Source organism: Lissotriton helveticus, chromosome 4_1, assembly GCF_964261635.1.
Source record: "Lissotriton helveticus chromosome 4_1, aLisHel1.1, whole genome shotgun sequence".
NCBI classification, from domain to species: Eukaryota; Metazoa; Chordata; class Amphibia; order Caudata; family Salamandridae; genus Lissotriton; species Lissotriton helveticus.
In genome coordinates, this window is record NC_136063.1 from 624718743 (window position 1) to 624743028 (window position 24286).

The following is a 24286-nucleotide window of genomic DNA, read 5'->3' on the forward strand; positions in this document are numbered from 1 at the left end:
CAAGGGGCATTTTCAGACTGTAAGGTGACACTCATGGATTGACCCACTGCATCTATAGAATCTAGGACGCACTATGGGATCTATTTCAAAACTTCCACATCAACGTTGACCAGATTAGAGAAATGGGGTTATCATGTGATCTGGTAGACTGACAATTTTACCAACTCCCAAAATACATGGACATTAGTCCAGTAAGCATGTTGTGCTTGTTGTGCAAAGATTGAACCTGCCAGAAACAAAGACTGTTCGACCAATAAAGTCCAGTCGCTTCGAATCTTGGTTTGCAGGGGTCATTGGAAAGGCATTGGAGTTCAACTAAGCACAACTTAGCACAAGAGGATTGGACCATCACACTCTGAGGAGAGAGAACCTCTAAGTCACCATTCTCTTAACAGACATGATCTTTAACTGGGAATGGCAAAAGCTTCTGATCTAGATCTGGCACGTTCCTCCATGCAGGAAAATCGATGGTCCCTGGGGAGGGGTTGAGCCAAAGGTTTCTAAGCAAAACAGGCAGAACTTTTTCTTTTGACACTCAGACAATGTTAGCTGACTTCAAGGGTCTTAGAGGTAATACTGAAAGAGTCTCTGAGGGTCAGAGTCTTAGGTGGTGCCAAGGGAATGGAGTTGGCACCTTCGAGGGCAATGACTTTGTTGGAAGCTGCACCGCAACAGGAGATTGTAGCAGGCAGAGAAGGGTGCATGGCTGGATTACGTCTAGTTCACAGCCATTGGAATTGCCAATCCCACAAGAGCAGGCTTAAACTTGGCAGTTCAGGCTAGACTGTTCCCATGGGGCACAGGGTCAAGACTGATTTGCATAAGGCTAGGTTCAAACTGGAATGGCATGGTGAGCAAACAAACAATGGATTTAGGCCCAGATCTCTGTACTGGGGTGAATGTATGACATTGTTCTGCATTCTATTCATCAACTGTTGTTTTTGCATTTGTCACCCTGAGTGGGAAAGGTATGCTCAGACGTGAATCCCGTGCTCTCCATGCCACTGGAATCAAGCTAACCTGGCTGATGAGGGCCGAAAGCCCGAAACCGGTCCTAGGATGCTTGTTTCCAGTCCAGGGATGACCTGGCTTGGCAGTTCGGGCTGGACTGTTCCCATGGGGCACAGGGTCAAGACTGATTTGCATATGGCTAGGTTCAAACTGGAATGGTTTGGTGAGCAAAAAAACGATGGATTTAGGCCCAGATCTCTGTACTGGGGTGAATGTATGACATTGTTCTGCATTCTGTCCATCAACTGTTGTTTTTGCATTTGAGCTCAAGCAGCGCGGGGTCAGCTGATGGAGTCAGTAATTATGGCTTCATCTTTGTCAATGTCATAACCTAATTAGGGAATGAGATAAAGACCAGTGTTGGAGTTGGGAACGGTGATTCATAAGGCTAGGAATCTGCAGGAAGAAAAAATCTATCAGAAAAGCATAAAAAGATTGCATAATGATACATCCTTCATATTTCACAACTTACTGTTCTAAACGAATCAAAATATTAAACATCAACACTATTAGAGAAAGGGGGCACTAAATAATTTGCTTTAGTGGGTATTGAACCAACATAATGTGGTTGCAATCACTGCCCAAAAAAGCTACACTTCTTTCTGATTTCAAATGCCAAGAAATATGTCATTAGATACACTTCCAAAGGCTCTTGGAACTAGGCAGCAAACAAAAACCACAGAACAGAGTGCTGTCATACCTAGCAGCCCAATAAATACACTAGCAGATACTAATATAAAACACACCAGGAGGGTGTGTGTCATCAACCTGGGACATTTTCAAACCACAGGATTCTGAAATCTGCAAGTGCTGTGCTTGTCCCCAAAATAATAAAACTAAGGTCAGCATTTATAAGAGAATTCTTTATTACTTAGTGGTGCTAGTTATAGTCATTGATTTGCATTGCATGCACTACATACTTAAATGTATCTAACAACTTTAGAGAGCTGCCTTCCACAGCTAGAGGTCAAGTTGCAATAATTAACCCAGGCCTTGGGGTTGCGACAGATAAATCAATAAAATAGGTGTGGTGTCAAGTACAGGGACTCGTTTTTAGAGAAAAAAGTAAAATACACCAGTCCCAGACACTGTCATTGTGGCCTGTTTCAGGCTACACATCGGTTACATACATGGCCAGAGCATGGATGCAACAGTCACAGCTGTTGCCTGAGGACGTTTTGTGATATCAGACGGGTGAATGGACCAGAGGGAGAAGGGGTTGGAAAGATTAATGTAGGTTTACTCTAGGGGGTAAGGCGGGAGGAGGAGGTCTACAGATAGGGTTAGAATAGATGTTCATTTAGTTTGTGTCTGAAGATCAAGAGGAATGGTACAAATAAGGTGTCTGAAGGGAAGGTGTTCAGATGCAAGGTACCACGGTTTAGATTTCTGGTTTTAGGTGTGGTCAGAAGGAGGTCTACAGTGAAGAGGCGTTACAAGATGGGAAGTAGGGTTTAATATTTTGTCTGAGGTTATTCGGGGCAAACCCTTCCAGGCACTTGAAGGTCAACCCAGTACACACTTTTTAGTTGGGCTGACAGAAGAAATACTTCCAAGGCCTTTTTCAGACTCAATCTAGCCTGCAGGGAGGCCATAATATACAGTACTGCTGGAGCGTATTAAAGAGCTCTTTAAATAGTTTCATTTGGAAGCATGCAATTTTAGCTATGGTTTCAAACTGTGGATTGAATCTGAGGTCAGAACCCCACATAATTGCTAGGTTTCTTTCTTTAGATTTGTCAAGAACAATTTGGCCAAATAAAGTGAGTGGAGCGGCTTGTTGATGGAGGCGTTGGGAGTTTAGAAGGAACATTTCTGTTTTTGACTCCTTACATTTGAGGCTCTCTGACCCATCTCGGATTTCACCTCTATGGCTTGCCTGGTAGATTGCAATGCGTATGCTTAGTTGGGGGGAATTAGACAGTGGGAACAAAGTGAGGGATTTCATATATATATATTGAAAAGTAAGGATAAAACAGAGCGCCTAGGTCAACACTTCAGTTTTCTGAGCTGGTCGGAAGAAGAGGTCTTCCCAAGTCTTACTTTCGGACTACAGCTGTAAATGGAAGACAAGCATCCATGCACTTCTCTAGATATTAATTGTAGTCAGTTAGTAAGACAATGTGATCTACAGTGCTGAACTGAGCCACCATGTCTAGAAGGAAAAGCAAGCTAAAGGCATCATGGTGTGCTATTTCCAGGATGCCGACCAGGCCTTTAAGGAGGGTAGACTCAGTCCGGAATTTTGTGCTCATTATCCGGTCTTTTCAAGTATTTATTCAACTGTTGAGTAGAATATTTCTAGAAGTAAACATTTTTCCACTATAGAATAATCCATGCCATTCTCTGACCTAATGCCTGTTAAGGTTTTTTGGTGAAATTTGAAGTTTTTATAACTAACATGTTCAGACGTTTAAGGGACTTCTTTTGAACTAAATGCCATACTGCAGTCGCTCTTCTGTAGTCTTAGGAGAGGGGACAGTGGCTTGTCTGTCATTATGAGAATATACTGAATAGAAAATAGGTTATTTTAGGCAGGATAGCAGTAACAGCTACCACTTTACTGAAAGACTGTAAATGGCCAAAGGATTTATTTTACGAAGTAGACACATATACCACGATATTTAATAGAGAACTCTTTTGCTCAATTGGGGGGGAGGCAGGGAGGGAGGGAGGATGGAGATGGGAATTGGTTTTGGAACTTCAAATTTAGTTAAATTTTAAACATCACCTTAACTAAAATAAAAAATAAAAGCCACATGAAAAGTAGGTAGGCTGGAGATGTTTGTACCGCACCAGCCTCCACCCCCCCACACTGATTTTATAACAGAACACGTAGCGGATGTACAGAACATGGTGAAATATGCTAACAAGCCAGATGAACCATTTAAAACTCAAAAATGCCAAAAAAAGAAGAAAAGTGCTTGACAGTCAGCTTAGTACTGTGATGGAACACACATGCAAGTGAGATAAATTCACTGGAAAAACAGTTTAATTTGAAAGAATGAAAACAGGACCAAGATACTCAACTAGGCAGTCTATATAACATACCATCAAAACTTTGATCTAGACAACATGTTATTCTGATTAGTAAAATATTGAAGAGGAAAGGAGTGAAAAATGTGGAAGATTTCGTTCTGCCGCTATGAAAAAGCTAGGCCTCCATAAGATATGGCACTTTCAACCACTGCCACAATAGTATATGGAATTTGGCAACCAGTCACCGCAAGGAGCATTTTAGGAACCAGCACCACTAGTTAAGTATTGCTACTGGGACATAATACGCAATAACTACAGTTACTTGGCACTGTGCCTGCATCACAAACTATATTGCAGCCACCTAAAGATTCATCATAGTCTAAAATAAGCCCGAAGGTTCAGGCATCAGTCTGTGTTGATACCTACAGCATAATATGTTCAAGTGTTTGAGATCGGATAACATGATGGACGAGGACCATGGGTCAGTAGTGCAAGCTGTTAAGAAACTGGACAATACTTAATATTTTCTCTTGTTTAGTCCCATCCAGAAAGCATATTACGGCTATATCGAATATAAGACACACATGTTTATAAACTCTAAAATAATGCTTAACCGGTCTATGATAAATAACACAAATCTCAATCAATTCAGTAGAGCACTTCAGATGAGCTTGTCCCGTTTGTCTGATCTTATACTAGCAAGCAAGTAACCGTCCCAAAATTACACTGAATAGTCTTGTTCCTGGCACAAGCCGTTATTAACTAAACAACTGCTTTTATGCCTGAAATCTCAAGTGAGTCCAACGGATTCTGGTTTAATATAATTTGAAAAAAAACTTCTTGCGTCCTTGGAGCCCTTTAATGAATGCAATCATTTTTAGGAGACAGTCCAACAAAGTCAATTTTCCAGAATTGTGTGACACTATTCGGTAACAGTGGGTCCTTAAGTGAAAAACAAGAAAGTGATGAGTGGAATGCTTAATCTTTGCTTCTGGTTTGCATTCTAGTCCAACTGTTTTTGCTCACTGAGCCACTACAAACCGGGTCCAAGTAGACACTCAACAGCCTTATTCTAAGTGAATCCTAATAATTGTTAAAGAAGCCATCCCTAATATTCACATCACAACAGACAAAAAAAATCACAATCTTTTGTAATCTTGCTATTTGCACATACTAACCCAAATTTCAATACGTCCTAAATAAGAGGCTAAATATTTTTAGCTTGAATCCTCAACTAGTATATAAAATAAAAGTTGACAATTCCTAATCAGGTTTGCTGCACACCTACAATATGAAGTTAAAGTAATCCACATTGGTGCAAGTGACATCAATGCGGACACTTATTTATTCATTTCAATTCTACTGGGTATAGAGTCATCTTGGTGGTTCTCCATCGGACATCAAGGATGTGAGTTTACATCAAAAAATGCAACTGTATGTGGGATCAAAACATCAATGAACAAGCAATACAAAGCATCTCCTACCTGCTTTACTCCCAAGCTCTGTGATTTAAAACCATCCACTGCTACAATATTGAAATTCCAGGCCTAAAACTCTCAGGACATATGTTCCCTCTGATTTGCCCACGTTTGACAAAGTTCATCTGGCAAGTGCCCTCTCATGATAGTCAAACAAATGTATCAGGCAGCGTGTACTAGGACTAAGCTTTAAAACCTTTCTTGAAAATTATTATAACACTACCCCATCTATGAACACTCCGCTATTCCAGTAAAGAGAATGTTATTGTGGACAAGATTTCAAAACAAAAATGAGTTCCCCTCTTCAGAATAATCTTCAAAAATGAGCTACAAGTGCTGCCAGGCTTGAAGCTGTAAAAGGTTTTCTAAAATTTTGATGGCATATATTTGCCTTGCCTACAGGCAAGTGGGTTCAAAACACTTAAAAAGTATCGTATCTTATCATTTTAGGGACTGCACCCTTGGAATGCTGTGAAAAGAACATACATTTTGTGAATCACAGTCATCATTAGTAGTGTACTCACTTCTATTTGATGCTGCAGTTTATCTATTTTGATGACACTACAGCATGTGTTAAAAAAAGGCAAAGGAAGGGCAGCTTTGTCCTTTCCATCGGACTAACTAGGAGATATCAAGCAAGGCCACCATTTCAATATTACTTTTAAGATTTAGGATGCTCATCTAGACAAGTCTCTTGGATTAGTTTGTTCATTAGAATTAGCGGTGATCATCTTTCTGCTTCACTCCTGAATCATCTAGGACCAAGGCCATGCCGGCCAACTGTTTTAGTCATATCTGATATGTGTATTTTTAGAGCTATAAACTTCTTTAAATGTGTTAGTGTCTCATATTAATATTTCTCCTGAATCATGGTTCCCAGGCTGTTACAAGACATCTTGGTACTCATACAACTGTATGCATAACAAATACATTTTTATAAATCTAAGCTGGACAGCTGCTTCACCTTGTATCTAGCTCCTGTAAGAATGGCAATTTTTTCTCACTGCCACATTATTTCGCTTTCTCGCTTTTTGTGAGAGATTCTTATCTGAGTGAAAGGCATCTATTAGTCTTGTTGGTCTGCACTTTTAACAACTGCGAAATTCTCATCTGAGGGACCTAATGCCGGTGTTTCATTGTCCTTATGCAGCTTCTTTGGACAATTTGATAAAACGTAGATATGTCAAACTAAAGGAATTAGTAGAAACAAAGTCACATCACAGAACTCTCAAACTCTCCCATTATATAGACTGTGCAGAGTATATGAGCACCAAATAAGAGAATTGTGGATGAAGGGGTAGGTCAGAAGATCTCTCTGGAATAACAAAGAAAACATCTAGTAAGAAATGAGAAAGAGTTCAAAGACTAGCCTGCCCCTTATAAAAACCATCTACTTAATGAGATTGCACATACCACTATGTGTGCCATTACTTTAAGGACCTTATGAGCCATAACTAATGCAAAATTAAAATGTCCAACTTGAAGGAGGGGGAAAGAACAAGACAGTGCTCAGTTCAGTGACATAAATACCAGGATATGAAAGTAGGGATTGTGGCTAAGCTCTGCAACTGGTAATAGTTAAACAACAACCAGGCAGAAGAGTATGTATTAAAAAGTACTTATCTGTACAACAGGTTGTAGAAAGCTGCAGGTCCATCGAGTGAAGCAAATCTTGCAGTATTTTTAAAGTTTTGTCTTTCCAGAGCACCCTTTCACAAAACACGAAGTTTAAACCTCACCTACAGGAGCCCTCACTGGGAGTAGAGCAGAAAGACTCTCCACTTAATTGACAGGTACGCAGTCATAATTTGAAAAAGATAGGTTACGCATGATCATATGTTAAATGGCTCCATTTTTTCCAATAGTGAGGATTTTAAAAAAATGCACAGGATTTCTCAATCCAATAACCGAAAATAATTTTTGCATATTATGAAAGATGCTGGAAAAGAAGCATCCGACAGCATTAAAGTAAGGCATAGGGTTGCAATAGCCATAAAGTTAATGAAGATAGACACTCACTAAAGCCAAACGGGGGAGCTCTCATTTTAAAAATGCACGCCCTTACCTACATAAAACACCTTTGAAACGTCTTATAAGCAGTGGCCAGAGGTTCAAAGTAGAACTCTTGGCTGCTGCTGGACAATGATTTGACACCAAAAAGGAAAGACTGAGAGATGGAGATGTTGCGGTATTAAAAACATCTACAGTAAGGTTAAATACTAAAGAACTGAGAGTTTGCTCACCAGGTTACGGGTGAATGTTTGCATGGCAGAGGTAGAGTGTTTCATAGCAGGGTTAGGAGTGTAAAGCGCAGGACCAGTTGCATGCATTAAGGAAGAACAAGTTACTTACCTTGGGTAATGCGCTTTCTGACAGATGCTAACTAACTGCAGATTGCTCAGCTTTTGAGTATAACCTAAGGCATTAGACTCGATCCAGATATTTTTCAGCACTAATCCTATGAACCGACAGCTCCACGTCGATGTCATTGCACACTCGGTGTGATGTGCACAGGATTATATAGGGCCACCCATGCGCGTTGACATCAGTTGCTTTCTCAATACTTCTGCACCTGCAGAAAAAGAGCCAATCAAATCAGTTGTGACCAGTGTGCAGATTGCTAAATAGAGATATTTTCATGTAAAGAGATCAGTTCACGGAATGGGGCAGTGTAAGGGTAGGTGAGGAACCTGCGGTTTGATAAGAGTCTCTACCAGAAAAAAAGAGTTAACGTAGGTAAGTAAATTGTCCTTCTGATAGAGACTTTGAACCGCAGATTCCTTCCCCTTTGAATAGATACTCAAGCAATACCTCCTAGGTCATGGATTTCAGACTCAACCAAAAATTCAGATTGGACTGAGTGGGCAAATTGCCTTTCCTGGCAGACCTGACTGTCTAGGCAATAGTGCTTCATGAACGTATTTAGTGATGCCGTGTAGCAGCCTAACAAATGTCGACTACCAGCAGCCTGCGTGCCAATGCAGGGTCAGCAGAATTGGCCCTTGTAATGAGCTTGTAAGCTATCAGGGGGTTGTTTTTGTCTAGCACATAGCCAGAAGAGGCAGTCTGATTAGAGGACAATTGCTCATACCATTGAGTTCTGGATATCATACTCTTAATGCCCAATACCGGGTCACTAGGATGATTTGGGCCAGGTCGCTACTGATCTTCTTTAAAACTTGAGAGGAGAGCTATTGCCAGAAAATGTACAGGAGTCCTGAGTTACACTCTATGCCAGACGCATTTCTGAGTGAGAGATGCCTTGGAAACTCCAACATGCAGAAGTATGGACATTGTGCGTTCTCTGCCATGGCGAAAAGATGAAGCCAGTGCTCTCCCAATTTTCGGAAAAGACCCTGTGCCACCTCTGAATATAACTGCTATTTGTGATCTGTAAAGCGCTGATGGCTTAGTTTGTTTGCTCTGGCGATTAGATAACCCATAGGTGATGTTTCACCAGAAAAGTTCCTTGGCGATCTAGCCATGTCCAGAGACGCAAAGCCTCCTGACCCTATGTCCATGATCACACCCCACTCTGCTTGTTGTGGTACCACACGAGGGTGGTGTTGTCCGTAAGCACCTGCCCGCGCTTCACTTTGAAGGAAGGCTTCAAGCGCCAAGCGGATGGCTCTCTGCTTCAGATCTCTAGCTCTCCAAAATAACCTCCCTAACCCGGAAGCGATGCATTGGTCATCTCTGTGAGCTCTAGTCGTGGTAAGGGGAAGGGTGTGCTTCTGTCCCAATCATGATCTTGCAGCCACCACTGCAGATCTTTTGCAGTTTACTCTGAATTCTGGGCCAGATCACAAAAACTCCCTCCTGGTACTGTGCCCAATGGGACTTCAGATCCCACTGCAGAGCTAAACGTTTCCATCTGGCGTGCTAGACCAACAGTATGGAGGAGGTCACTAGTCCCAGCAGCCTCTGAGTCATCCTCACTGAGATCCAGGACAGATGTTGAAACATCGACATTGTAGTCCAAATGTCCGGGACTTTGTTTTCTGGGGGATAGGTGCAAAACTATTCTTAGTCCGGAATGGCTCATATAAAGAGGGTGTCTTAAGAAACAATTTGTGACTTTTTGGCACATTAATAGTGAACTCCAAGAATGTCACGATGTTCACCATAGACTAGAGATGATTGGCGACTGCCTGTGGCAAGCTTTCTTTAAACAACCAGTTGTTGAGGTAGGCGAAAACTGTAAACCAGAGGTGCTGCTACCACTACAATCATCACTTTCCTGAACACCAGAAGGGTACTGTTAAGAACAAAAGGGATTACAGCAAACTAAAAATGGTCTTGGCTTACTGTGAGCCATAGGTAGTGTCTGTGGGCCTGCAGGAAGAGGATGTGAAAATACGCGTTCTGAAAGCCCACGACTACCATCTAGTCACCAGAGTCGAAAGCCCACAAGACAAGAGCCAGGGTGACTATCTTGAACCTTTCCACAAAAAGACATTGTGAAGGTCTTAGATGGAACAGAGACCCTGGTCCTTTTTCGGCACCAGGAAGCAGCAGGAATAGCAACAAAGAACAACTTCTGCCACCAGTACCTTCTATGACTCCTCTGGAAAAAGAACCTGCACTTCCAGCTGCAAGTGCAACAGGGGATCCTTTGGCAGCCTATCTGGGGATGGTGGGAAGTGCGGGAGGATCCCCAAGAATGGTAAAAATGAACACCGCTGAACAATTTGTAGCAGCCACTTGTCTAAAATGTTTGCCTGTCACCCTAGCAAAAATGGTTGAATACTGCTTTTGACGGGCTTTATGTCGGCAAGGGTACGCTAAAGAGGTTTTACCAGGGGAGGGGGCTGCAGGCACAAAAATGCTGGGGTGATTGTTCCACCTGCAATATGGGAAGTACTCATCATAACCACGGAGGGGTAGAAACTGCTGGTGTGGCTGGCACAGAGTAGCAGAGAGGCACAGGAAGCATGCTACGGCCCTGCTATCTATGCAGCGCTCCAAGGATGTATCCACTTTATCGCCAGAAAGTCAGGAGCCATCAATGGCATGTCCATAAGACTGGCTGAACATCTCCTAAAAAGCCAGTGGACCACATCCAGTTGTGCCTGAGAATTATCACACTGGTATCAGTAGCCCTGCTGAGGGAATCTGTGGTATTCAGTCAGCAGTGGATGGTGAACTTGGCCGAATCACAGCCACCCTGCATGGCCTGTGGAAGTATGGCCTGGGATTATTCCAGACTATGAGCAATACTTAGGCCAAGGAGTCCCACGAGGCATGAGAGAAGCGACCTAAGAGGCAAGGTGGCCTTTACTGAGCAAGCAGCTAAACTTGTAGATGAAAAACCTGCTTAGCAAAAGTCTCTATCCTCTTTCATTCCCTGTCAGAGGAAGAGGTGGGAAACTAGTTTGGGTTTCCTCTACTGGCTGAAGCCTGCACAACAAGGCTCTCAGGAGTGGGGTAGTGGGGTGCTGGGTTAGGAAATCTAAATTGCCCGGAAGAGGGTGATAGTGTCTGGTGATGAACAGGTGATCCTAAGTAAGATTTGGCCCAGGTACCAATCAGTAAGAGCCTCACTGAATGGGAGTAGGGGGCTCAGAATTTAACTGGCCAGCTGCAACATTTCTGTCAGAACATTTGTTTTAACTTACTAAGTGGGAAGTTGAAGATCAAGAACCTGTGCTGCTGGTCGCGTGAGCTCAGAGCTCCCGGACCTTCGCCACCTCCATCGACTATCCTGCATCTAATCCTGATTTGGACGACGGGCTTCTGTGGTCGTGAACCTGCTGATCACTTATCCGTTGGCGGATTTCGCTTTGGTCTCCGGGAACCTAAGATATGGCTTTTTGAATATTTGCGGCCTGCTCCATGGCACTGCCCCGGGCTTGCCTACTCTGCCAGCCGGGTAGTAATTGAATAACAACGGCCTGCGTTAAACTCCCTTGCCCGGTCTTCTACTTTCAGTTTCGATTTGGACGATCCTACGTCATTGACCTTGCCTTGGACGCCCTGGTTGCTTGCTTCACTCATTTATTCGCAACATCGCTTGGAGATCCGGACTTTCTTGCTCTTTGCCTAGTGACTGGTCCTCACTTTATTCTTTGAGCTTCTGCGGGCACATCGAGTGTAGCCATTTTCACTAGGTCTCAGAATACCCTCCGGGGCACACGACCTAAGATGGCCACCAAGCCTGAAGCGGAGAGGCGCAAGACCAGACCGGCAGCTCGAGGAGGTTCTGTCCAATCCAACGTCATGGACCGATATACCCTCACTAAGAGCTCTCCGAGCGGAATGGCTAAACCCCCGGCCGGCATTGAGGACGAATCCCTGCTGGGTGATGACCCGTCGTTGAAAGACGTCATGTGCGCCATTGCTGGGATGAAGGCCGCGATGGGACAACAGTATGAGGCCCTAACCCACAAGCTGGACACTGTTGCCATAGATGTCAATCTAATCAGGGCGGATCTTGCAAAAACCAACGAAAAGGTCAAGTCTCTCGACTTGAAGACTACTAGTCTCATTACCGACGTCTCTGACCTACAGACGGAGGTCGGTAATCTGAGATCCGCCCGTGACTATCTCTCCCGTCGCTTGGACGATTTTGAGGGCCGAGCACGACGGAACAACGTCCGACTGGTCGGTGTCCCGGAGAAGACGGAATCGTCAGCTGTGGACCTACTGGTGGAGGACCTTGTCCTAAATCATTTAGCGCCCAAGGGCCTGAGCAAGTTCTTTGCAGTAGAACGGGCCCACTGTGTCCCCGGTGGCCCGCCCAAGCTGGGTGCCTCTCCGCGCCCCATCATTGCGCGGATTTTCAACTTTCGTGACAGGGATGTGATACTGCAGGCTTCCCGCACATCAGGCCCCACGGAATATGAGAACGCTTCGGTCAGCTTTTATCCGGACTTCACCCAACAAGTCCAGAAGCAGCGGCTAGGATTTCAAGGAGTGAAGAAGAGACTGAGAGACAGGGACATGAAATATGCCATGCTTTTCCCGGCTCGATTGCGTATCGTCCACAATGATAGAACATTTTTCTTTGACCATCCTGAAGCGGCTAATGACTGGTTGGACTCGCTGCCTACGAGCCGAGGGCGGTTTGAACAATCGGAACCTTCCGGTGGAGCGGAGGGCGGCCCGACGGAGCAGGAATAGGGAGCGACATCGGCTCCCGGACCAACGTTTTGACTTTCGGCAGTGGTTCGATGCTATACTGATAATGATTGCTACTCCATTGTCTTACTGGGGTGTGGGTGAGGGGCGGGTGAGACTTCCTCCTCTGGGGTTCTTTTTGTAGATTAGTTGTATGTTAGGGCGACAGGCACGCTGCGAGTTGGGGTGGCTTTTGAGTCTAACGCAGGGGTGCGGGGTGGGGGGTATGATGTGGTTTTGGGGGGTTGGGAAGTTTAGGGATGTGTTTCTTTGTTTTTTTCAAGGCATAATGCTGATGATCTTCTGTGTTGTGGTGTCGCGGCTGGCGTGGGGGGAGGCTTGGGGTGGACTCTGGGATGGGGGTAGGGGACTACGGATACTGTGTTGGAACGTAAATGGTCTGGGAGACAGAATTAAACGGGGAGTGGTCTTGCAGTTACTGAGACGCTTGTCCCCTGATGTGGTTTTGCTTCATGAGACGCACTTGCTGGGTAATACGTGCCACGCCATGAATAGGCGTGGCTATCGGCTCATTGCACACTCAGGTTTCACTTCTGGCTCCAGAGGGGTGGGCATTCTAATCCGGACCTCCCTCCCCCTCGCTGCTGACGACATTATACTTGATGATAGAGGGCGGTACGCCGCCATTGTGGGGCGTTGGGAGGGTAGGGTGGTTACACTATTTTCTGTCTACATACCCCCAGGTCTTCAAACTACGACCTATGCGGATTTGGGAAGAGTGATTCTGGGAGTCCCCGAGGGTTTGCTTGTGGTCGGGGGAGACTTTAATTCAGTAGTATCTGGGATGTGTGATCGTTACCCTCCCCGAGTTCTCGCTAAGTTCCAATCCTGGCTTGGGGACTTCATGGGGGCGCTGGGGCTGACCGATTGTTGGCGATTACATCATCCTGGGCAACAACAGTATACCTTCCACTCTGGGGCCCACGGCAGCCTTTCGAGATTGGATTATGTTTTGATGCCCTCCTCCCAGACTTCCCGTATAGGGGAGGTGAAACATCTTGCCAGGGGTATTTCGGATCATTCCCCACTGTGGTTGGTTGTGAACGCACATGGGGGATCGGAGGGTCGGGTGGCCCCGATCAAGCCATGGTACCTCCGTGATCCTAAGATTAGAGCGGAACTACTTAAGACAATTGATCACTACTTTGCCGAAAATGTGGGGTCAGTATCCTCTTCTGTCTCCTTGTGGGAGGCGTACAAAACTGTAATTCGGGGGCAGGCCCTCTCGTCGATTGGCACTGTTAAGAGATGTAGACGAGAGGAGGTCGTTCGTCTTGAGACTGAAATTACCGTTCTTGAGGGAGAGTTTGATGCTGGAGTCTCCCCTGAGAGGCTTCATCTGTTGGACCTAAAACAACATGAGTACAGAGCTCTGGTGACTGATGCAGCGAAGGAGATGAGTCGTGAACAGCAGGGACGTCTGTATGATGTGGGAGATAAGGCTGGGAAGTTGCTTGCTTGGTTGGATAGGAGAGAATGCGCGAGTCGAGTGGTTCCTGTTATAGTTGACGCGAATGGTGAAAGTATCACGGACCCTGCTGGGATTGTTGAGAGGTTCGCCGATTATTTTCGGGTAGTGTACTCCCCTGTGTCCGATAGACCGGAGCAGGACTCCCACATGCTTTTACGCGATATCTCGCTACCATGTTTGTCTGAATCTGAGCGGGACCTGCTGGAGGCTCCGCCTACGGCGGATGAAGTTGCGACCGCTATCCGTTCGATTCGCTCCGGGAAGGCCTCGGGCCCTAATGGACTCCCTATAGAACTCTACAAGCTTCGTCCGGATGTACTGGCACCATATATGCGATCTATGTTTCTGGAATCACTGGCGGAAGGGTTTCTTCCTCCTGACCAGAGATTGGCTTCCATAGTGGTTATACATAAAGAGGGTAAGCCTCGTGATCGCTGCGAATCGTACAGGCCTATTTCCCTAATAAATGCTGAACCCAAGATCCTGGCCAAAGTTCTTGCTAATCGTCTGGTGGCTGTTATAGGCGATCTGGTTCATCCGGACCAGTCCGGATTTATACCACATCGCAATACGGCACTTAATCTTCGGCGCTTGCATGGAGTCCTCGCGCGAGCCGGGACATTGAGAGAGTCGGCCATCTTGGCGTCTTTGGACGCCACCATGGCGTTTGACACGATTGAATGGCCCTATCTTTGGGGGGTCCTCTCCAAATTCGGGTTTGGGCCCACCTTTATCCGTTGGGTTCGATTGCTTTATGCTGATCCCTTAGCCCAAGTAGTGGTGAATGGACGTGTCTCGGCCTCCTTTGTTCTCGGTAGAGGTACGCGCCAGGGCTGTCCTCTGTCCCCACTTTTGTTTGCCCTTGCTTTAGAGCCACTGGCGGCTTGGCTGCGATGGGAACCATCCATGAAGGGTATTCGATGGTCTCCAGACTTTGAAGACCGTGTATCTCTGTATGCGGATGATATCCTTTTGTACCTCACATCGCCCCGACAGTCGTTAATCGTCCTTTTTGACGTTTTGACTTCTTTCCGTAAAAATTCCGGCTTAGTTAAAAATTGGTCTAAATCTTGCGTTTATGTTCTCTCCGGTGATACTCCCCTCCTGCCCCGTGATTGTCCTATTCCGGTGGTACTAGATGGTTTCAAATATCTGGGAATCTTTGTCACCCTGGACCCCACACTTCGGTATGAGCGCAATCTGCTGCCCCCTCTCAGACGCCTTCGGGCGGATGTCGGGACTTGGAGCAAGCTCCCCCTTTCTCCCTTGGGACGAGCTGCGTTGTTTAAGATGATGTCGCTCCCCCGATTCCTTTATGCGCTTCAAAACACGCTTGATGTAGTGCCAGCAGAATATTTTCGTGAGATTGAGAGTCTACAGCGGCAATTGTTATGGGGGGGCCGTCCTCGCATCGCCCTCTCGAAGCATACACTCCCTTGGTACGATGGCGGCATCGCTCTCCCGGACATTCGTCGCTATTACTGGGCCTCTCAATTGGGGGCCATCAACCACGGCACCTACACTCCCCCACTAAACCCGGCTTTTGCGATGGACAGATGGTTGCTACCCGGTGGGGACTACAATAGGGCTCTATATGCGAAATCAGCTGGCGAGACTCTTACGGGCCCCACCAAAACAGCAGTGCAGGTGTGGCGTAGAGCTACGGCGGCCACGGGATAGGCCGACCCGGGCTACCCCACTATATGCTTCGGATAAACTGGGCTCCCTTTGGCAATCGAAGGGATTTGATCGGTGGGACATGATCGGGATCAGTAGGGTAGATGACGTATGGATCAAGGGCAGGGTCAAGACGTTTGAGGAATTGAAAGTTGAGTATGGGCTGAATGATAAGGAATTCTTCAGATATGCGCAAGTCCGACATGCGGTCTTGTCTGTTTTTCCGCTAGGCTCGGACGTGCCGGAGGCATCCCCGCTCGAGGATCGGATTCTGGATGGTCACGTTCCTGATAGCACGATCTCGCTAATTTATACAAAGTTGATCAATACCAGGACTGATCTACTAGATAGTCTTCGAGGGTTGTGGACCGGAGATGGTCTGGAACTCGATGATGAGGACTGGCAGTCCGCTATTTCTTCCCCGAAGGAAGTGGCTATCCCGGCACGTCTTCGGTTCGTCCAACTGAAAATTCTGCATAGGGTGTATGTGACTGGCCCACGCCTGGTTCGTATGGGATTTTCGATGGATGGATTGTGCAGGCGCGGATGCGGTATGGTGGCTACGTTCCTTCATATTATCTGGGAATGCCCTGCTGTGATACGTTATTGGAACCGCGTGCATGAGGTAATGAGTGAGGTCACGGGAGTGCGATTAATGCCTGAAGCGCGAAGATGCTTGTTGAATGTCTGGGAGCCGAATGACTACAATCGAGCGCAGCTCCGCTGGGCGACCTTGGGCAACATGGTGGCCAAGCGTGATATTGCCCAACTGTGGGGCGCTCAGAAGCCTCCGACACTTCTGGGATGGACACAAAACATGGATTGGTGCATGTTTCGAGAAAAAACTGTGTATGTTTCCCGTGGCAAACCAGGCAAGTGGGGGAAAGTGAGGACCCAATGGAACGCATACCGTGGAGATATATGTACTCCCCCAATGTCGGAATTTGATGCTGATTTGTCTTCCCCCCCAACCTGACGTTTCCTCCGCAGGAACATAGTTGTTTTGTATGTATTTTGGTCTCCTTCCCCCCCCCCTCCCCCCCCAATTATTGATTACACTACTGCTTGATTCCTCTATGTACCCCCCCCCCCCACAGACCACGTGCTGACACGTTTTAATGTACTGCCTTGTTTTGTATTGTTCTTTTGTTTTCTTGTTTTAAAATCAATAAAAAGTTTTCAAAAAAAAACCTGTGCTGCCCTTTGCATAACCATAACAAAGGAGATGCTTTCTTCCATGGCAGGCCTTTGGGGAGTGGGGAACTAGTCCAGAGCCTGAGGGAGTATCCAGACAACTGGCATCTAGGTGGTCTTGTACCAGTTGTCCTCTAGATAAGACTGGGCATTCTGATCCCCAGAATCATAGCCCCATAATCGGAGTCTGTGCCACAAAACTCATGAAGGACATGAGCCCTTACAGAAATTAGAGGCACTATGTTGAAATTAGAAGGGTGCTAAGAGGTTGCAGCTGAGATAAAGGAGTGCGCGACCTCGGTTGGAGCGGCACTGTGTCTGCATGAAACAACACTATAGGTTGGCCATCGTCGTCTGGAGTCAATGGCATCGGCATCAGCGGGCTGTGTTTCGGCATGGGTAGTGGTGCCGTGGAGGGAACTGGTGTGGAGGGCCAAACTGCCAGTGGAAGACTAGATGGGAGGCCTTTCGCTCCTTGGGGCCTGCAGATGTGCCAGAGAGAACCGGTAATGTGCAAAAAAGATGCAGCATGGATGTGCGGATGCCCTCAATTTGCCGGGGCACTGCCAACAGCGCCAGGAATTCTGGTTGCCACAGAACAAGGGTCAGAATAGACTCCAAAGTAGTCAGAGAGCTATCACTAGATCGAGAGTGGTGGGATGGGGTTGTGTTTGCTTGGATTTCATGTGCTTCTTCTTGGTTTTGCTGTAGGACTTAGATTGTGAAGACAACTGGTCATGGGAGTGGTCTCAGGAACAGTGCCCGGACATACCTTTAGACCTCAACCCATACCCGTGCGGGATTCGGAGTGCTTCGGCGTGAAGAGCTTTGCTTCCTGGACGCGAATGGCCTGGGGTACATCAAGACACAATTACTGCAGACCCTGGAATCATCGTCCAACCTCAGGCACCACAGGCAAACCATCTGTGGGTTAATCACAGACAAACATTTGTTTGTAACATTTTTCACAGGGTTTAAACACTGTAGATTGGGAGGTGACATATTTGCCTCGCACACTGTTTTTTAGTAGACATTTTTCAAAGGAGTGTCTCAATTACTCATGGAGTAGATCCGGATCTGCGTATGTGGACGTGGAAAGAAAGGAACGGATGTCAGCGAGCATGGATGGTGCATATATAGACCTGGGCACGTTGCTTCCGCAGCGAAACTGCATTGATGCGGAGCTGCTGGTGTCATCTGCCGGCATGCCGGGGGTACTGTTGCTTGGGAGAGTATTCAAAAGGTGAGGTATCAGCCGATACCCCACATTAGAATGACTGGGATAGTGCAGGGTGAGGGTACAGGATGTAGCCAACATATGGGGAGGGCGCAGGGTTCATTTTTATCAATTTAATACTGTGGGCTCCTTCAAGTTCTTGTGAAAAGACCCACTGTCCCATCTATTTGGGTGTAGCAAATAAACAATATTAGAGGAGGAAATGTGTCGATTTCTGTTAAGATTTCCTTAGCTTTTCCCAGAGGTATGCAAGACTACTAGTTGAATTTTACAGTTCAGATTCAGATTTAGATTTTACTTTGGTCCTCCTAACTGTGCAAGAGTTCTTGGACCTCTGTTTTAGAGCTCAAGTCGGCCCTGAAAAGTGAAACAGGAAAGGGACTTGGGCTGAACCTTGGCTCAGTAATTGATGCACCAACCCCACTATGATGGTGAAAATACGAATCCTTTATGCCTCATGATACCAATCATACAAAACGTTCAACCTTAATGCTAGGGATACGCATTAGAGGAACGGCTCCACTGTAAGCCCGAGAGGTAGCCTACCAAGTATATGTGTAAAGTGCATGGTAACCCTAAGAGGTTGATTAGCCTCTATAACCGATGTTTGTTTCCCAACTCAATGGTACTCATTTTGTTGACCCTGGAAGGAAGAAAGCTCAAGTGTACCTGTTGGGATTCAAATCTCTGACCACGGGGTCAAACACAAATCCCTACAGGGGTTGCATTCCTCCAACAAGCCCTCTGATCTAACTCGGAGATCTCAACAACAGCTGACATCAAAAAGGTAATGAGCAATCTCCGTGCACAAAGAGGCGTTACACCTTCAGGTAAGGGACACTGCTGCCATTCTACTTCCATGAGGAGGCTAAATTGAAAAAGAGTCCAGTTGAGAAGGGGCTCCCTGCAAAACTGGCTACACAGTTATGAGCCAGCAATCTGACCTGTCGACATAAAACGTGGATGCTAAAATAGGATGCTACATCCAAAATATCGCACGCATAGCCCCTGAAAAAAGGAAGTCAATACCATGTCTCATTTGAAAAAGAATGGTCTACAGCAAGGGTAATAGGGGTAAAGATGAGTAGAACACAGCCATTCGGGATGAGAACATACACAATTTTATTTGCTATGCTTAAGCTTTGGCGTAAATAGCCAAAACACGGGATGTCTGCATGTTGAGTTCACGAAGCGAAGAAAGACGCCATCATTAAGTGAAAACAATATTGGAATACTGCTTGAAATGGAAGGATAAGTGGCCTCTGATACCACATCTGAGAAGAGCAACCTAAGTGGGAAGGTCACTCGGTGTGAAGCCAGGTCCACACCCCCCATATGCAGAAACCAGAGGATGCATTTGGTACCAAGGGAACAGTGCGATACAGACTACAATATCAATCTCCAATCCACAAGTAACCGCTGCCTCCAGACTGTAGATGCTCGTAGCATAGGGTGACCAGAATTTTAAAGCCAAAAACCGGGACCTTTGTCAAAAATAGAAGAAGGACTACAATTTTACTTCAAGTGATGAGCGGTCCTCAGCAAAAAATTACAGAACAGGCAGTAAGAACATATATAAAATGCTATTTTTAAGCCCAGTAGCTTGCCTGTTAATTAAATTGCTTTCTTGAAACAACTGCTAACTATCCCGGCTTTGTAAAACATAAAAAACACCTCCCACCGTTTTCAGTCGACCCTCTCTAAAAACGGAGACATGAGCTAAATTTCTTGAAATTTGCTGGGACAGCTGGTTAAAAACAGGGACCGTCCTGGCAAAACGGGGACGCCTGGTCACCCTATCGTAGCACCCTCGGTGCTGCAGGCTCCTACAGGAGATGCTCGGTAGCACAGAGCAGCAGGCATTTGTGATTCTGTTGGCAAAGGTAAAGAAAAGGAAATAGTGCTGAAGGACACGAATTGCCAGGCTGCCTTAAATGGCCAAGGATATGTTTGCTTCCAGGGCAATTCGAAAAAACAGTAAAGTGGTACTGCTCTTATTCCTTTCAAGTGTCAGAAAAGTATTACATGTCATGCAAATGTACTCAGCTAGGGCGGGTCAGTGGCTCATGGCAACGCTGCGATCTGTGGTCACTTCTTACATGCCGTGCACTTTCCATCACTGGCACTAGGTGGCAGAAGTGTCCAAAGAATGCGAAATGGATGCGAGAATGACATAAATACATCATAAAAACACCATCCAACGTAACGAGGGTAAACTTTTCTTAAGTGTCACAACTCCAGACACAATTTGTAAACGAGGGTTTCTAAAATCATAATCTCAGTCACATAATTATGAAACATATTTGCAAATATTTCCTGGACTGCATAAAACACGAGTCTATTTTGGAAATCTAGGCACCAACAAGTGTTTACATTAGTAATTCGTTTCAAAAGTGTGCTATCCCTGCATACTGCTCTTTAATAGTGTAAAAAGTAAAACTGGCAGTATGTGGGATATGTAGAAAAGCCTGTTCCCCACCTGGTCTTACTAATTACTTACAGGTACGTAGTAGATATTCTTTCAAATAAAACAAAGGACTGAGGAGTGTGAAGTACTCACCTTGTAATGTCATACACTAGTAACGCGCCAGCTGCCCCTCTGTAGTACGACCTTGTGATGGAACGAAAGGATTCTTGCCCGGCCTAGACAAACAAGAAAAAGGGTGCATTGTTTTACGAACACGTTCCACGTTTAATGAAGAACAACACAAAGAGCACGTGATGATTTAACTTGCCTGTACAGGGTGTAGAAACAGGAAGGAGCAGAAGGATAACCACCATAACGTGCGGATGTCGGGAAGGACTGTGGCGGCCTCAAAAGAGCTTCAGAAACGAGGCCTCCAAACCCTTTCTGGCAATGCCGGGCAACCCAATTTACTGAAGGGCTTCACAATCCATGAATCACTATCAGAGCACAAGCGGACTCCTAGCAACCAAGCTCTGAAGACAAATGTGAAAGGAAGCAAATAACTCGGCCCTGCACATTTGAATTCAATAACCTGCTCCCCGGGACAGCTGCCGAGACCAGAATAAATAAAGCCCATTGTAAATAAATGATGAATGACATCTTTACGTCCACCATCTGCTGGTGTAAAGGGTCAGGGATGCAGATTTCATCAGTTACATCACTAACTGCAGCCAGCTTGGAAAAGACTTATAGGAGACTCCTTCTGTGATGATCCCGGCCAAACTGGTTTCCTGTTAGTAAGAGTATTCTGGTCAGAAAGCAACAAAACATCTAACAACTAACTCATCTTCACACTCACAGCGAAATGGAGGGAAACACCTGCAACATCTACTAAGCGGGATCTCTCTTCAGGTGATTTCGTTTGTAGATCTGTCAGCAACTCGGTATACACCAGAATTACCTACAGCACAACACCTTTACTGGTTTGCGACTTTTTTGCGGATAGAATTGCTCCTCTCACTACACAAGAGCAGTCTATGGAGAGTTCAGCTTTGATAAACTGAGCACATCTTTCTATTTTTTAAACTTGGATTAAACGCCCCGTGTAGGTTTCAATTAGACCAGAAATCGCATAAGTAACCCTTTGATGAGTCCGAATGAATATTTTTGCTCCTGTGTTTCCTCCTCTGTTGCCAGCAGCGAGGCACGCCAGAAGAGGGGGCTCTAACATGCAGCTGCAAGCATTAGACTGCTGATCCACAGGTGTCAAAGGGCTTTCTCACTTACTCTCTCACGCTCATGGCACAAGCAGCTGAACACTAAGGTCCATCGCTGGTTTCAAAAGCGTGGCCCACTTCACTCTCTAGCGTGAGAGGCGCTAGGAACACAGAGGGCGGGAGCAGTGTAGTGCACAGTGAAGTAAGGGACGATATGGTGAGAAAAAGGAAGGGGAAGGAGTGAACAGAGGCAGAAGGGGCTTAGCTTGGTGGGGGTAGGGTATGAGATTACCCGACAATCCCAGCACCTTCAACTAAAAGATGTGATTTGCTCAGGGGAGCGGCTGGTGGGGGAATGAAGTAGGAGACTGGAATGTTAGGGGCTAAGTAGGTGGGATGGCGACATTTGTTTATTTGCATTTTTATATAGCGTGAACGTTACCCAAAGGTATCAGAGCACTTTACAGTAGACATATGTCGTTACATAGATGGTTACAGAGGTTTCAAGAATTATCATATATAGTTACATAAGCTCTAGAATTACAAGATGGTAAATCATCATAGAAAAAGGAAACAATTTACACAGCAGGTATATGCAGCAGTGAAACATTTGTAAGCACCTGATGAAGAGGTGGTAGAGTAGTTCTGTGCCATGAGGTGGGTGAACATGCTCTCATAGTGGGGGCATTGGTTGCAATGTCTTAGGTAAAGTATCGCTGATGGAAGGGGGCTTTCAGTTCCGCTTTGAAGTTCATCAGCGAGGTGGTAGTGGGAAGGTTTGGAGGTAGAGAGTTGCAAATTCTGGTTGTGCTACTTGAGAAGGATTGTGCCAGGAGTCGTTCCTTTTTAAAAGTCACGGGTTCAGGAAGCAATGCTTCAGCTTTTCGTGATGGTCTAGACAGAACCTCCTAAAAGCTTGAGTTTGTTGACCATGTAATGGGTATGGGATATATGAAAGGCCTAATGGGTGAAGCATGACGTTTTGAATACAGACCTGGCTTCTATGGGAAACCAGTGGCGACCAGTATGGGTGTGATTGTGGTCATTGCTTTTGGTCACATAGATGATGCATGTTGCCAAATGTAGAATCAATTTCAGGGGGTGGTAGATGGGTTTGGGGAGACCACTCAATAGAGAGTTACAATAGCTGATTCAGGAGAACACCAACGTATGTTCAAGAGATTTCAGATCATGCGCTAGAATGAATTGGCAGATTCCCCAGAGAAGAAGCTGTTGATAGTGTGTTTCTAGCCATAGTGCTGGTTTAAGACTGCAAGTTCAAATTGAGCTTCTTTTCTAGGATCGCTACCAGGAATTCGGCACAGTCAACAATGATGGGTTTACTGTTGAGGATGATGTGTGTGTCCGTCAAGGATTGTAATGTAAATGTAAATTTTGAAGGGGAGATAAGGAGCAATACGGTTTTGGAAGTGTTCTGTTTCAGTGGACGAGAAGTAATACAGTTTTGAACAGAGATTAGGGTGATGGCAAGGAGTAAGATTTCAGTTGGTGAGAATAACTTTAGATATAGTTGTGTGTCATCAGCATGTTGAGGAAAGAAAATCCGTGCTTTCTTACGCACAACTCTGAGTGACTCGATGTACATGCTGAAAAGGTGCGGTCAAGGAAAGACCCATAGGGAGACCCCTTGCTCATCCACCACTGGTGTTGAAAGACAGTCATCAATTTTTATCCTCTGTGATCTTCCCGTTTGGAATTATTCAAACCATTTAAAGACCACTCAGTCAATACCCATTTGATTTTTGAGCAGGTCTAGGAGGGTGTGGTGGTTGTCCATGTCAACGACTGATGATAGGTCGAAATGAATCAGGAGGAAGCTGTTGCCTGAGTCTAGGATTCGATGTTTATCATCGACCACCTGTAGTAAAGTCGATTCTGTGTTGTAACCCTGATTTAAATTGAAATGGCATTGGTCTAGGAGGTTGTTATCTTTGATGTGTTGATGAGCTGCTCTGCTACACCCTTGCAATGATTTTTGCAGGACAAGGCAGGTTGGAGATAGGGCCATAGTGGTTGTGATCATTAGTATCTGCAGAGGGTTTTTGAGGAGAGGAGTGATTTGTCCAGTTTTGAGGCAACCAGGAAATGTTCCTTGACTGAGGGAGAGATTCACCAATTTTGTCCAGTTGGTAAGCACCAGAGTATAAAGGTCTAGGGCAAGAGCAAGGCTATCCAGGATTTGTTCCACAAAGTGGTTTGAGGGTTTGGTTTTCATGATGATTTTGAGTAAGTCTTCCTCCGTTACGGTGTTAAATATTTGCCAAGTGTCTTTGGATTTGCATGTCAGCAGAAGCAGAGAGTGGAAGCCTTGATGTAGAAGCGATTTTACTTTGGGGTCGAAGAACTGTAGGAACTCTTCTGCTTTTGTTAGTGGATCATTACATTTGATGGAGGTGGAAGTGGAGGAGCTGTTGGCAGCTTTAACAAGATCATAAGTTGCTTCGGTCGGTTCTT

The 24286-nt window shown here is 45.6% G+C and overlaps 1 protein-coding gene across 1 annotated transcript in view; it reads right to left on the reverse strand.

Moving 5' to 3' along the window:
- RAB2A (RAB2A, member RAS oncogene family) overlaps positions 1-24286 on the reverse strand; it is a 331511-nt gene that overhangs the window by 172906 nt on the left and 134319 nt on the right. Inside the window, exon 4 of the mRNA XM_078687265.1 lies at positions 20748-20830. Coding sequence (XP_078543391.1) covers positions 20748-20830 — 83 coding nt within the window. The remainder of the gene's footprint in view (positions 1-20747; positions 20831-24286) is intronic.